At 56.0% G+C, this 15294-nt stretch overlaps 1 protein-coding gene across 4 annotated transcripts; it reads right to left on the bottom strand.

The window, feature by feature from the left end:
- Positions 1-2288: 2288 nt before the first annotated feature.
- Positions 2289-13755, bottom strand: ARHGEF15 (Rho guanine nucleotide exchange factor 15). Of its 4 annotated transcripts, XM_032617601.1 has the most exons (17): positions 13675-13755; positions 13495-13591; positions 11099-11757; positions 10538-10870; positions 10226-10280; positions 9357-9415; positions 9043-9254; positions 8754-8914; positions 8429-8581; positions 8165-8294; positions 6748-6822; positions 6553-6645; positions 6300-6460; positions 6064-6216; positions 5821-5903; positions 5606-5710; positions 2289-4140 (listed from the first exon to the last, which is right to left on the bottom strand). In XM_032617601.1, exons 3-17 carry the CDS (start codon positions 11706-11708, stop codon positions 3989-3991), a joined length of 2535 nt encoding a protein of 844 aa, XP_032473492.1. In that variant the 5' UTR covers positions 11709-11757; positions 13495-13591; positions 13675-13755; the 3' UTR covers positions 2289-3988. The 4 variants fall into 4 exon arrangements, 3 of the variants coding, with proteins under 3 accessions (XP_032473492.1, XP_032473493.1, XP_032473491.1); XM_032617602.1 differs by lacking the exon at positions 13495-13591 and having other exon boundaries at positions 13675-13722; XM_032617600.1 differs by lacking the exons at positions 13495-13591; positions 13675-13755 and adding an exon at positions 13132-13387 and having other exon boundaries at positions 3603-4140.
- Positions 13756-15294: the final 1539 nt, after the last annotated feature.

The following is a 15294-nucleotide window of genomic DNA, read 5'->3' on the forward strand; positions in this document are numbered from 1 at the left end:
CCACGCCCGGGGGTGAGGGGAGTACGGGTTGGGTCCCAGTGAATCCTCGGGGAGTTCTGCCCCTCTGCTTCCCTTGTTCTGGCCTGGGACGCTCTCGGGCCGCTGGAGGGTGCAGAGCGGGTAGTTTGGAGAGGGCGTACTGGGGAGCCAGGACGGGGCGGCCTCCGGGAGTTCTCTGGAGACGCTGTCGGAGGAGAGGTATTCCTGCACGGGGATGCTATGCCTGCCTGGGCGACTGGCCAACACGGAGGACAGGAACCAGCAGATACCACTGTAGCTGACGAGATGCGAGCCCTGCGAGGAAGGAGGGAGAGAGAAAAGCTTTCAGGGATGGACAGAGAGCCAGGTTGAAGGGCTGTGGAATGGATCGCAGGAAGTGGGCTGGAGGGGTCGGTGGGGCTAAAAGGAGAGGAGAGAACGCTAATGAGCAGGCTGTGGGGAGAAGCGGGCTCCTCTCAAACACCTGTTGCTTGAGGTCATGATTGCAACCAGCCTCACCTGCGACAATGGCCACAAGGATGTTGGCCCAGAGCCCATAGAAGGGCCAGTGCAAAGGGAGGTCGGAGCCCTATCCTATCTGCATTATCATCGACTCCCCAAATATGGAGGCCACAGATATGAGGAGCAGGGCTGTGAGTGCAGAGAGCACGTACTGATTCAGAGGAAGCCTCGCAACCAGAGCCCGGCTTCCCCAATCTGTCTCCCCAGTCACCTCCGCCACCTCACGTGAGCCTTTCCTAAGCCTGTGAAAATGTTTGTTTCTTCCACCTCCCCAGAATGATAGAATATGAAGGAATGGGGCAATGGCAGCTCCAGGATGCCCCAAGCCAGTCAGTGTACCTCTCTACCACCTGGGATGTTAGTAACACCACCGTGCCTGGAATGCCAGACAGGGCAGCACTGAGAGAGACTTCTCCCATGGGTCTTCATGCCACACCTACAAGGAAATTGCTGAAGGCAGCCAGAGGGGCAAGAAAGGGGAGGAGCAACACAGGATGGAGCGGATGATGGACATCAGGAGGAGGCTGTATACACAGAGAAGTTGATGCCTGGCAGAGGGTGTTCAGGAAAGGGAGCGAGAGAGCTTAGGGGAACTAATACTAAGTTACTTACTGCCACCTGTACCCCCTCCCTTTTTTTTTTTTTTTTTTTTGCCACGCTGCGAGGCGTGCTGGATCTTGGTTCCCCAACAGGGATCAGACCCACGGTCCCTGCAGTGGAAGCACGGACTCTTAACCTCTGACTGCCAGGGACATCCCAAACCTTCCCCCGCCCCCACCATCCATTATTCCATTTTCTCTGTCTTTCTTACCAGGGCCCCATTCCTTCTCCCATCCACTTTCTCCATGCTACTGGTGGTCCTCGCTCCCTCACATCTGCCTCTTTCATGCCCCTCTACCCTCTCCAACAGGCTTGCAGAATGCAGACCCCTCCAGGACCACACACACACACACTCAGGTCACCCCAAAATGGAAAGGGGCCTCTGAGATAACAGAAACATGACAGTCCCCTTCACTCCCTGTCTTTCCATCCCTTTGGAACAATGTGGTTATATTTTGTGTCTTTACTTCCCCCAAACAATTCTTAACTGGTTTCCATCTCCCCATCATCCCAATATTAGAACCTCTGACTTGGAGCCTGGAGGCTGCCTTAAGTGGCAGGACTCGGGGAGAGAGTGAGGAGTTGAGATGGAACATACATGGGGCACATGTGCAGCTTTGTGTCTGCCTCTGGATGTGTGTCTGTCTCTCTATGTCGGGGGAAGAGGGGAGTTTGTGTGGAGGGACTCCCGCACTAGGAAAGGAAGGAGCCTGTAGGCCAGCTCCCTCCCCATGCCCTCTGCCTTCTCTTCCTGGACTTCAATCCCCTTGAGACCACCCCTAGAGTGCCATTTGCCCAGATCTTCCCAGATGCTCCCTTCTTGTCTCAGCTCAGTGTTACCTCCTCCAGGGTCTTCCCCAAAGCCACACACACACACACACACACACACACACACACACACACACACACACACACGGCACTCTGTATCATAGCCTTTGCTATATTTTCTTCATAGCATTCACTGCTACCTGATCTTTTCTTATTTACTAACTTGTTTACTTAGTAACTTCCCCCCACCTGCTCCCCCAGAATGTAGGCTCCTTGAGGTCGAGGCCTTTGTCTGTTTCATCTCTGTGTCCCCAGGTCCTAGAAGAGTGCCTGGCACACAGAAGGCACTCAATAAATAGGTGTAGAATTGAAATAAATTAGACACAGAGATGCTTGGCTGGTCAGTAAAGGATCTTTATTGCTGACTGATTGCCCTTTGTGTCCTTCCTGCTGCATCTTCATCCCCTACCAGAGCCCCATCCATATCTGGCTCTGCCAGTCCTCTTCCCCAACCGGCAGCAGCTCTCTGCTTCGGCATCTGCAACCCTCCTCCCATCACACCGCCATAGATCCCTCAGGAGCTATGAGTGCGCCAACACACCTTGCACCTGGTCTCCAAGCCCCAGTTCCCAGCAGAGCTAACCCCTGCTCTCAAAGGATCCCTTTTCAACCAGCCCCTCCCCCCTAATAAAGTCACATTTGGAAGCCACTGCTCCTTTAAGCACATGCTCCCAGGAGAGCCTCAATGCAGCTCCACCATTTATTGAGGGTTTCTCATATGTCAGGCACTGTGCTAGGTGAATCCCCAAAGTCATGGACATGCCAAAATGCCAGTGCCTTTCTCCCTCTCAGTCTCCCAGAGTCCTTGCACCTCCAGTGGTCGGCGTGGCAGTTTCTGTCCTGGGCAAGTTGCCATGCATGAGCTGAAGGGAAGGTGTGATGGCTTAGCTCAGGGATGACCTTGTGCCAGGCCCGGGCCCCCACTTGCCAGCAACTGTCTGCTCCGCTCTGTCTCCATTCCTCACCTCCTTCTGGCATTGTGCGGGGGCAGTCTCTCATCTGGAAGCAGATGCTCTGGGTGGGATTAGGCAGTAATGCTGGTTCTCTGTTCTCTCCCCACTGCTTGGCCCAGTGTTTCTGTGAAAGGACCGGGATGAAGGCAAGAAAGCCCTAGAGGCTCAGCTGGCCCGAGATCCACGGCTCCCGTTTCTTCACTCAACCCTGGGACCCAGAGCCGGTCTGAAGCCCGAGGCTGAGCCTAATGGCTGGTTATAGTTCAGGTTGGAGGATCTGCAGGTAGGGATTATGGAGGCCGAACCCAGGCCTCTCATCCCCAGCTCTGGCCTCTGGCTGCCAACCACACCCAGCACATTCTCCTCTGGGGCTCAGACCTAGTGTCTTTCCTGAGGAGACTAATAGGAAAATGGGGAGTGAGGGAGAAATCGAGGATCCAATCATCTGGGAAGGGGGCAAGACCACACACACACCATGTTCGGCAGAATCACCTTCCTTGATACAGACATATGCACACACACACAGATTCTCTGAGACACACACTCTGGATTCTTCTAGAAGAGAGGCAGTGGCTTAAGAGGACACAGGAGGCACCCCAGGAATGGAATCTAATACTTCCCAGACTCAAAAGGCAAGGACGGTCGTTGCTATAGCACCAAGCAGGGTTCCTACTGGTCTCTTGGGCCCAGATCCCATCTTCTTTGGCTGGATGTGTCCCTGCTGTTGGCTATTTTATCCTAGGACTTTATCTCCAGTGCAGCCCTCTTTTAGCTGCACTGACCTAGCTTCCTCTTTCTTGGATGTGAGCATAGCAGGGATACTCATTGGCCAGAGGCTCAGCCAGCTCAGCACCCACTGGCCACTCTGCACTGAGCCTCTGTCTCCACTGGCAATCCACTCAAGCCATCTTCATTCTCCCTCATGCGTGGGCTCAGACGGCCCTGTTTTCATTGGCTGCCCAGTCCTGAAGCTCGGTCCCTATTGGTTGCCACTGAGGTAGCGTTTCCACTGACAGCAAATCCAATGGATGGATGGGCTCTGTCTCCTCTGTGCCAGGCTGCCAGCTGTCCCAACTTGTGCCGCCACCCCGTCCCCCCAGCCTGCATTAGGGCTGCGGGGCACTGGGGGAGCCTGAAGAGGACCCAACAGCCTCCAGGAGCCTCTGGTGCTGACGAAGGTGCTTCCTCCTTTCGTGTTCCCCCGTGACTTCACACACCAACTGGGCAGGGAAGGCCCCAGGAAGCCCCTTCAGCCAGCCTGGGGAAAGAGAGACAAGGGCCTAAGTGGGACCGGGGCAGGGGGCAGGTCAGGACGGAGAGGAGTCCCAGTGGGGTCTAATGCCTGAAGGTCATGGCGGGTGCGGGGATTAGTGGAGAAGCCTTGGAGAATTGGTAAAAAGGCCATTAGAGGTGGAGGAAACATCAACATCAAAGAGGGTCGGGGTCCTTCTGCTCAGTGTTATGTGGCAGCCTGGATGGGAGGGGAGTCTGGGGGAGAATGGATACATGGATATGTATGGCCGAGTCGCTTTGCTGTGTACCTGAAACTATCACAACATCGTTAATAGGCTCTACTCCAGTAACAAGTCAAAGAAAAAAAAGAAAAGAGGATCGGGCTCCCTCCTCTGTCAAGCCCTGCGTTGACTGCCCATCTCACGCAGTGTGAGAGCCAGACTCCTTACAGGAACCTACGAGGACCCACGTGATCTGGTCCCCGTTACCCCTATGATGTCATCTGCTTCTCCCCGTTTTCCTCACTCCCTCTAGCCACACTGGCTTCCTTACTGCTCCTCAAATACACCGGCCTGACTCCTGCCTCCCTCTGGGACACTCTTCCCCCAGACACCATGTGCCTAAATTCCTCACCTCCACCAAGTCACTGCTCACACGGTGCCTCCTCGACAAGGTCCCCCTTGACCTCTCTACTTAAACATGTAAGCCTACCCAACCCCGGGACTCCTGACTCCCCTTGACTCTGCTCCACTTTCGTTTTCCCACAGCACTTACCACCTTCAGACAGTATAATTTACTTACTTTTTTTTTTTTAACATCTTTATTGGAGTATAATTGCTTTACCATGTGGTGTTAGTTTCTGCTGTACAACAAAGTGAATCAGCTCTATGTATTCATATATCCCCATATCCCCTCCCTCTTGTGTCTCCCACCCTCCCTATCCCACCCCTCTAGGTGGTCCCAAAGCACCGAGCTGATCTCCCTGTGCTATGCGGCTGCTTCCCACTAGCTATCTATTTTACATTTGGTAGCGTATATATGTCAATGCTACTCTCTCACTTCATCCCAGCTTACCCTTCCCCCTCCCCTTGTCCTCAAGTCCATTCTCTATGTCTCTGTCTTTATTCCTGTCCTGCCCCTAGGTTCCTCAGAACCTTTTTTTTTTTTTTAGATTCCATATATATGCGTTAGCATACGGTATTTGTTTTCCTCTTTCTGACTTACTTCACTCTGTATGACAGACTCTAGGTCCATCCACCTCACTACAAATAACTCAATTTCGTTTGTTTTTATGGCTGAGTAATATTCCATTGTATATATGTTACTTATTTATCTTGTTTATTCTTTATTGTTTCTCCTCCACTAGAATGTGTAGTCCAGCAGGGCAGGAATATCTGCGTGTTTGGTTCACTGGTGCCGAGAACAGCGAGTGGCACCTCATAGGTGCTTAATAAATACTTATTGAATGAATAAGTAAAAGAATCTCTCACCTTCGGGGCTCTTGTATAGGTGCTTGTGGGGAGCCCTGGACTCCAGATTCCGTCCCTCAGTCTTGGCAGGTGTGGAAGTCTCTGAACAGAGTTCCTGGGAACAATCTGGTCAGGGTGGGTGACATTACAGTGGGATCCAGACTCTTTTTAGCTTTTCCCCATTTTCCCCTGAAGACTCACTTTTCCTTCCCTCCTCCCCTCTAGGGAACACTCACCACAGTCCTCATAGATGGTGCCTGGGGAGCAGGGAAGGGGGCCTGGGGTAGGGAAGGCTCCCAGCCAGCGCTGCATGTCTGATCTGGTGGGAATATAGGGAAGGGTCACAGTTGGCCCCGGAGATCCTCCTGGGGGTTAGTTAGGCACGGGCTTCGGAGAAGAGAGATTAGGGAGGAGGGTGGTGGACTCGGAGAGGTCAAGTGAGGGTCCCCAGGGTGTTTTCTGAAAGAGACACAACTCACAGGGATGAAGCTTGGAGTAGCCGGTGGGTGGGACGGCCCTGGTGGTTGCTGAGAAGGGAGAGGCGGAACGTAGGTGGTCCAGATGGGTCCGGGACCTGCTGGGCCTGGACCAGGGAGCGATGGGCATAGTCCAGAACCTGTAGCCGCTGCCCACTGCCCAGGGAAGAGGAAGTTCAGAGGGAGAGCAGGGGTCCAGCTGGAATCCTGCCTGGGCTGCCTCCCTCCCTGAGACCCACCTCTTGGGCTGAGTGATGAGCAGCAAGTCACTGAAGAGCAGCAGGCAGAGGGGGGTGAAGCGGGGGCGGGAGGCGAAGAGCACGCCCCCCCTTCTGCATCCTAACTCAGTCAGCTCCCCCTGCAGCTCCAGGCGCCTGGACCAGGAGACCAGGGGCAGGGCCTGTGAGGAAGCAGGGAAAAGGTTCTGACTTCCCTGCAGCACGAGCACCACCGCGGGGGAAAGGGAAGCAGGGAGCCCGGGCAGGATCCGACCTTGACTTTGTGGAAGCGCAGCCTCTGCGTGAGCCGGATCAGCTCCTCTGTCTGCTTCATGCGCCCCACCTCGGCGCTGCACCGCTCGATGATCTGGGTAAGGGGAGCCAAGTCACCCACCCCCACTCCCTTCCACCCCTTCCATCCCTCCCTACCGCCTCCTCACCACCTCCAGCCCCAGCATCCCCCTCCAACCTTGCTGACAGCACCCAGAGCCTTCTGGGCATTCTCCTGGCGGTTGGACCCCTCCTCTGTCTGGCGCAGGATATTCTGGGGATGAGGAAGAAGGGTAACTGGGCCCCTGCTCTGTGGCTCTGGGATTCAGAGGGGCTGCAGCTCAGAGGACCCTGCCTGGCTTGGCATTTGGGGGTTCACAGGGCTGGGGGACCAGCCTCACCACTCGCTGTCTGCATAACCCTGAGCAAGTCAGGTTACCCCTCTGAGTCTCAGTTACCCCATCTGTAAAATGGGGAGAACTCCCACCTTCCATACCATTAGCATTGTTGTGAGGATTCTGCAAGCAAATATACGTAAAGTACGTAGCATAGTCTTTGGGACATGGTAAATGCTGAAAAGAGGGTTGCTATTATTTTAATAATTATTGACCACAGCTATTAGTACAAACAATATAGCGTGGGGTTAAGAGTGCCTGGATTTAAAGTTTGTCTCCATCAATTATTATCTGTGTGACCTGTGGCAAGTTATTTAACCTCTCTGAGCCTCAGTTTCCTCATCTATAAAGTGGGGTCAATAATAGTTCCTACCCTCACATAGTCGTTGGTAAGGTTAAACGAGCGTATTGCACTTAGAACCATGTCTAGAACAGACACCCAACAGTTGTTTAGCTATTATGATTAATATCATCATCACTATTATGTTGTTGTTGTCTACACTGGGGATATATAAAGCTGAATAAGGCAAGCGCACTGATGATCTAGTTGGGGACTCTTCATATTGAGATCCCCACATCAGGAGACCTAGTTTAGGGAGAAGCTTCTACTCTGCAACAGAAGAGTGTTTCTCACCCCTTTTTTCAGTATCAACCCACTAAGGAATCTTTTTAGACATTTTTTCCCTAATCGTTCCCCCCGCCCCCATCAAATTTTAATACCACAAATATACTGTATATCTATTTATACACCCTGGCCCTTTGGAGTACCACAAACCATTGGAATATTTAAGATTTTTTCGCCCCCCAAAGAACGAGTTTTTGCCTCCTTGAGGGTGATATCACCCCACTGGGAAGTCGTACGGTCAAAGGCAGGACTGAGAGGACCTCAAAGACCACTCATCACATTCCCCCCGAGACCTGGAGAGAGAAAGGGACTTGCCCAAGGTCGCTCAGCCAGTTAGTGGCAGAGCTAAATCTAGAATTCAGGTCTCTAGCCAGAGGCTCTTTGCCTGCACCCAGACGGCTCCTTGAAACGTTTGGGTAGCTCCAGGTAGGGCTTGGTGGGTCCTGGATGGAGAGGCCCCGATTAGGAGTCCTGACTTAGGGGATTCTTGTGTTTGTGGTGGCGTGAGAAATGGTGATGGTGGGGCAGGAGGCCCCTGGGGTGAGCTCTCCAACGGGGTTGGTGGGGCCGAAAAGGGCCCAAGCCAGGACGGGTACCTGCAGCAGCATACGGAGCCGCGTGATGCGCTGAAAGGGCAGCAGCAGGAAGGACGGCAGCGGGAGCCGCTGGCACTTGGGGAGGCTCTGCAGCCGCCGCAGCTCCGCGGAGAAGCGCACGTTCGTGTCCCTGTAGAAGCAGGCGCAGGCTGGCATCTGCCTCGAGGCCCCGATCTCCCCGCAACCCGCCCTGGCCTGGACCCCAACCCTGCTCCCCATCTCCCGCCAGCACGGGTGACGTGGCCCCGCCCCTGGGACGCTCACATCAGGCGGCTGTACGTCTCCTCCTGATACTGCTGGTTCCGCACGTAATCCACGTACACGGAGAAAGGCCCCACGGCGTGGGCGTGCACCACGTCGCACAGGTCGCTGATGTGGGGGGAAGAGCGCACACGGGACAGTAACTTCCCTAGAAACCTGGGGGAGTGGGCGACAAGTAAGGGAGGGGGTCAGAGAGCCAGGTGTCCCGGCTTCTCGAGGGAAGAGCTGGGCACTAAGTGGGCCCTGGAGGGGAGGCCCGGGGACAGGAGAGCGCTGAGGAGTGCTTCCTCCCGAGGCCCGCTTGCGGAGAGGTGGCGGCCCCACTGACCGCTCACTGACTCCCTGGACGCGCTGCACGTTGGAGAAGAGGGTGTGGTGATCCCGGGGGGTGAGCGTGTCCCGGAGCGCCTGGCTCAGCACAAAGGTGTCGGTCAGCAGCCGCAGGGAGCGCAGGTACGAGGCCTCGGATGTCACCACCTCGAACAGGCTCTGAGGAGGAACAGCAGGGCCTTAGCGGAAAGCCCAGCTCCCAGGCAGCCCAGGCGCCGGGTGCCAGGCTCCTCCCCCACACCCCACCCCACCCCACCCCCGCCGCGCCCGACCCCAGGTGCATCCACCTCCTGCATGCGCCTCTCCTGGGGGCTGAGGGTGTCTAGGAGGCCGCTGGCTCGCACAGCCGGAAGCTCCTGCCACAGCGTGTTGCGAGGTCCGGGGGGCCGGGCGAAGGGGGGAGCTTCCCCAGGATTTGCTGAAGAGGGTCCCCCATCCTCACTGACCCCCCACAGCTCCTCTGACAGCACGGCTGCTCGATAGGTCTGGTACAGGGGTTCTGGAGAGCAGATGTCGCACATCAGCGAAGTCCAGTGCCCCGGAACCCTTGCCCACTGCTTGACGGTCTCAGCAGGGACGCCCCAGGTGCAGAGACCCTCACCGTCCTGCAGGGGCAGCTCCCAGTTCTGCCCCTTCAGCTCCTCCAGCTCCTCAGCCTCCCTGTGGAAAGAGAAAAGGATGGAATGCTCCTCACGTGACAGTGTAAGGGGGTACACGGCCTGCATGCAGGTTGTGTGCAGGGACTGTGACCAAAGCCCGGATCGTTTTATGTGCCTGTTGTATGTGAGGCCCTGTACTAAGTGGGCCCCATCCATTCCTGCAGTCTCAACTACTGTGTACCGGTGACTTCCAAGCCTCCATCTCCAGGGCTTTCATGGAATGACCATTGTCTGGAATGTCCTATGGGTGCCTCGGTACAACTCAACATGGGCAAACCCAGCTCTTATACCTCCCCGCTCTGTTCTGGTCATCGGCACCACCATGCACCCTTTCACCCAAAGTAAAAGCCCGGGAGAATAAACTCCAGTGAATGTATGTTGAATAAATGGATGGCCCAGATTAACTCTGATAATGGTGGTGAAATGATTAACAGGCCCAGATAACACAGGAGAGATGTTCCCGGTTGACACATGGATTCGCAGGCAATAATTTCGATAGAAGCTCAAAGTGGGGGAACTAAAATGGTTTCTTATGGCCCTGGCTCGTCACCGATATCAGACCCCAACAACTTTATGAAGTATTTGGTATGTTTACCCCCATTTCACAGGTGAGGAGGCTGAGACCCAGAAAGGTTAAGTGACTTGTATAAGGTCACACAGCTGATAAGGGACAGAGCTGGGATTAGAAACCGGCACTGCTTGTCCCTAGAGGCCTAGGCCTTCTTCACTCCACACTTGTGGGGGTGGGATTCAGGTGGACCCGAAGGTTAGTCTGCTCTCAGGTAGGAATAAGGGTGGGAGTGTTTAGTACCTGCCCTCCGTGGTGGCTGGAGGATCGTTCTGAGGGGCGCCATCGGGACTGTCCCCTAGAGAGAGAATCCAGAGAGGAGAGAGAAAGCCTCCAGGATCCCCAGCCCAGGACTCCTGACTCCCGCCCAGCAGAGACTGTTACTGTAAAAACTACAACTCCGGTCAGTCCCAGAGCAGCAGCTGGTGAAGGAACAAGAAGCCCAGGGCCTGCTGGGGGCTGTAGTGAGTTTGTGTTCAGAATGCTCCACCTCCACCCAGTGGAGCCCAGAGGCTCCTTCCCAGCCCAGAGGTCCACTCCCTGGGGGCCCTGTACCTGTCTGGATTCCATCTTCGGAGGGCAGATCGAGATCTGGCTGTGGGGTGTCCCCGGAGCTGGTGACGTCCTGTCTGACCCGAGTTGGTTTGGGGGGCTTGAGGGGTGGCAGGAGTTTGCGCTCGGCAGTGGAGCGGTAGGACGTGAGGACGACTGGGGGCTGGCTGAGGCTTGGAGGGCTGGGGCGGGAGCGGGAGGTCCGCAGTGGGGAGGCCCGGCAGGGGACCCTGGGGCCGTCCTCATAGCCCCCCAGTGGCACCCATCGGAGCTCCAGGCCGGGCCGGGCTACGTGGCAGACACAAGGGCAGCAGGGAGGGCAGGCCAGCGCAGCATCTGTGGGAGACAGGGGCGTCCTCCCTTAACCTGCCCAGCAGCAGGAACGTGGAGGTCAGCCCTAAGCATCTATCCCCTCTACCCTGATTCTCTTCAAACCCCCCGAAATCTGAAAACCAGATTTTCCAAACATGGAATCCAGTTTTTAAAAAGTAGCCCCTTCAAGTACCCAATCTTAAAGCCCTGAAAACAAAGAAGAGGAGCTGGATTGAGCCAGCCCGGGCTTACCTGGAGTGCCGTTCTCCTGGGACCCACTTCCAGCGAGGATGCCCTGCGTGGTCTCTCTCTCCCCATTCACATCCAGTCCCCCAGGAGGACCCGGCTCCAGGGCATCTGGAGCCTGGGCCTTGCCTTCAACCCCCCATTCGAACCTGCCAGCCAGTCTCCGCACGGTGCCTGCGGCCGAGGCAGAGCCATCCTGGCCAGGGGCCCGGTTCGAATGGAGCAGGGGCAGGGCCGTTCGGGGTGACCCGGAGGGTTTGGGTGGGGGCACTGGAGACCGGGGAGCGGGTTCTGGGGAGATGGAGCGCCGGGACACTGGGCTGGGGGTGCCGGAAGGCGAGTCTGGGGAAGTCTGGGAGTCGAGGCTGGCTTTAGAAGCTGACGGGGGCAGAAGGGCTGGGGGCTTGAGGGACGAGGCTGGGGGCTCCCAGAAGATGGGGGTGCACATCAGCGTTGGTGCCTCGTTGGCAGTGATGGGAGGTTCTTGTGGAGAGGAGCCGTTGTGGTGGGCCCCCGGGGACTGGGCAGCCCGGGGGCGAGAAGGGGGGCGGGGCCGGATGATCCGAGGGGGCTTCTGGGTAGGGGGTGTTGCTGCAGGAAGAGACTGAGCTGACATCTTCCTCTGAGCTCTTCCAAGGAGTGGGGTACACTGCTGGAGTCATCCCCTGAGGAAGAGGGGCAGAAAGAGAGACCCTTAGTGCCCACGAGGAGACTGAGGCCTGCGAGCAGAAATGTTTGCAAGTAAATGAGCCGAGATTTCAGAGTCAGGAGGGAAGGCGGGTGGGTACACTTCCTCTCTTCCCATTTCCACTGTCTTCTCCCTTTACCTCTCACCCCTCCTTATTCCATTCCCTGAGGACTCTGAACCCTCCCTGGCACCCCCAGCCTCCATTGCGCTCTGTCTTTCAGCCTCTGCTGCCCCAGTCAGGCCAGAGGAGACAGTGAGGCCAGAGTTGGGGCACCTGGGTAGAGACCCAGGCTGGGGGAGGGGCGCAAGAGAACTGGATCCGTAAGGGCAGTGGGGTGTGCCGGTAGAGCCGCTATGTGTCTACCTGATTTATTGTGTTTTGTGTCTGTAGTGTGTGCTGTGGAGGTTTGTGTGTGTGGTTTAAGCGTGAGTGGACATGGTGTGTTTCTAGTGCTACATGACCGGGGTGCTGGATGGTGTGTTTCAGAGTGTATCTGTTACACGCGAGTATGCAGTGGGAGAGTGGAGTACACAGTGTGTCTAGCGCGTTGTGTGAGACGGGGCTGCAAGGGTGTGTGTGTTCCGTGCTGTCGTGTGGGGCGTATGTGCGGTGTGCGTCTGCCTGCGCGCCCACCCGTGCCTGGGCCGTGAGGGATGCATCACTATTTCCCTGCTCCAACGGGCCCTCCGCCCCCATTTCCCAGTTCCTCTCTCTGGACTCTCCCTTTCCGGATTATTTTTAGTCTCCTTTTCCTGCCATGAAGGTTCCTGGAGCCTCTGACCCCAAGAGACCAGGAGGCCCCCCGCATGGTCTCTCCTGCCCCATCCTCACCCCTGCCTGTCTCCCAGCCCCCCACCTGGTCCCGGAGAGATGCCCCGGTGGAAGCCTGGGTCCCGCCAGGATGCCTAGAGGGTGGTCAGGAGGCCAGACTAAAGGTGAGGACCAATGGTGCCAAGACGCTGGGGCCTGGGCTCACTTCCTCCCGCCAGGAAGGCGCTGTAATCCTGAGAAGGCAGCAAGGTCCGGGCTGGGAGACCTGGCGCCCCCAAACTCCCCTGTGGAGTCAGCAGGAGAGTCAGATCCCTCCAGGCCCCAGATTGGTTTTTGAGAAATGATGCAGGGTGGGGCTGGGAGCTGTAGGCTGGGAGTCTTGCAGCTCAATGGCCTCTGTGTTCTGGCAGGAAGCTCCTTAGGTGACCCAGGGCAGTAGCCTCGCCAGCTGGCCAGCTCCTCCCCAGCCTTGCCCCCCTCAGAGATCCCTGCCCCCCTCAGGTACCTGCCCTAACTTCCTTCCCCCGCCCCCCACTCAGGCCTCTCGTAGGGATCCAGGTACTCGGCCCAAGCACTCACCCTCGAGGCCTCTCCACTCTCGGTCACCTCCCGGGGCGAGTGAGTAGGGGCAGGAAACAGGAATCGGATCCTCCTCCCAACCGGACACCCCCCCCTCAAACCACACCACACTCCACATGCGCACACTGGGGCTCTGGAAGATGTGAGGGACCCCGAATGCCGGGTTTCAGAGGATAACAGAGTCTGGGGAAAGGATGAAACTCAGCCGTGGAGAGTGGACTGTTTGTGTACGTTGTATGTGCACGTTCTGTCCTGGGTCCGCATGGCTGTGTGGACAGCGGCCGGGGGTGGACAGGGGTGGGGGTGAGGACAGGGTGGCAATGGCACTGGCTGGGCTGGCGGGAGGGCGTGGGCTCCAGACACCTCTGGATCGCTGAGGGATGGGGTGTGTGTCCCTCGACGGCGTGTCTGACCATCTCTTCCACACCTCGCATGACAGCCTGTCCCTTTCGCATCCAACCTGTCCCCGGGGGATGAGTCGGCCCGTTATCTCACACCAAGGGACCCCACCGCCCACCCCGGTTTCCCCCTCCCTAAATTTACCTTTATCTTTTTGGAAGCGGTTTCTGTTTTCAGCCCGTCCTGCCTGCCCCTTGGAACAAGGAACGCAGGGCCAGGTCTCTGATGGTCTGTTCCTGTGTTTCTGGGGCGGGAACTGAGGGCCCAGATTGAGATCTCCGCAGAGGAAGCCAGTTCCTCAGCCCCACCCGGCCATTGTGTCAGGCGAGTGTGTGTGTGTAGTGGACCAAGGGGTCGGTGTGAGATCTCAGTGCACCCCAGGTGGATATGCCCTTTGTTGAGCCCCCTGCCTGCTCCCCATTCTCAGTCCCTGTCTCTCAGGGTCCCAGCCCCTGACTCTCCCTGTCCCCCTGGGAGGCTTTGATGTTGATTGGCTGGGAGCCAGTACCCTGGGGGCGGGGGCAGTGGGCAGGGGTCCCTCTCACCTCTAATTTGCTCTGTGATTGAAGAGCTGAGTTCTCAGGGCTCAGAGTGTGTCATAAAAACAACTGAGGGGGCGGAATGAGCCACACCCCAGCCTGGGAAGTAGGGTAATGAGAGGAAGATGCAAGGGCAGTTAGGAACTCAGGGGGCCTTTGCCCACGCCCAGGTGCCTGCTTTTGCCAGACTTTCTCACACACACACACAAACACACACTCCAAACAAGACACTAAGAAGAAAAGCCAGAAAACTGGGTTAGAACATATATTTTAACTCATTTTTCCTCAGAGTAAAAGACAAAGTCCAGAGTAAAAGACAAGGTCCAACAATGAACCTAAACCTCTCCTCTGAGGCACATTCCTGCCGCAGGGCCTTTGCACTGGCTGTGTCTTCTGCCTGGAGACCCCCTTCCCAAGACATCCCCATGAAAGATTCCCTCACCTTATTTCTCAAATATCGCCTTCTCAGTGAGGCTGCCCTACCACTCTTTAAAATTGCGTCACATTCCTGACCTGCCTTTTTTCCCATAGCAATCATGCCTTATAGCATATAGTGTATTACTATTAAATTGACATAGTATGTTTATAGCTACATACACATTAGAAAGTAAGCTTCCTGTCAATAAATAAATGATGACATTTTAAAAAGAAGAAAGTAAGCTTCCTGGAGGCGTGATCTTTATCTTTTTTGTTCACTGATATACCCTAAAATTATGGAACAAATTCAGGCACATAATAAGAGGTGCTTAATATTTTTGTTTTTGTTTTTCAGTACGCGGGGCTCTTACTGCTGTGGCCTCTCCCGTTGTGGAGCAACAGGCTCCGGACGCGCAGGCTCAGCGGCCATGGCTCACGGGCCCAGCCGCCCCGCGGCATGTGGGATCTTCCCAGACCGGGGCACGAACCCACGTCCCCTGCATCGACAGGCGGACTCGCAACCACTGCGCCACCAGGAAAGCCCGGTGCTTAATATTTTGATGAATTGAACAAACTGAGTTGAATCCTCCCCACAGCACTACTCCCCTGGCTCTCCTTTCCTCTCTCTCTCTCTCTCTCTCTCTCTCTCTCTCTCTCTCTCTCTCACCCCCCCCCCCCCCAGATTCCAGGGAGACAAAATCTCTACAAGAGTGCCTCAGAGACCCTATCAAGAAAGCTACATACATGTGTGTAGCAAAACAAATCCTGTTTTTTGTTTTTACTAAAATAGGAGTGTCTTTATTCGTTT

Source organism: Phocoena sinus, chromosome 20 (assembly GCF_008692025.1).
Source record: "Phocoena sinus isolate mPhoSin1 chromosome 20, mPhoSin1.pri, whole genome shotgun sequence".
In the NCBI taxonomy this organism is placed as follows: Eukaryota; Metazoa; Chordata; class Mammalia; order Artiodactyla; family Phocoenidae; genus Phocoena; species Phocoena sinus.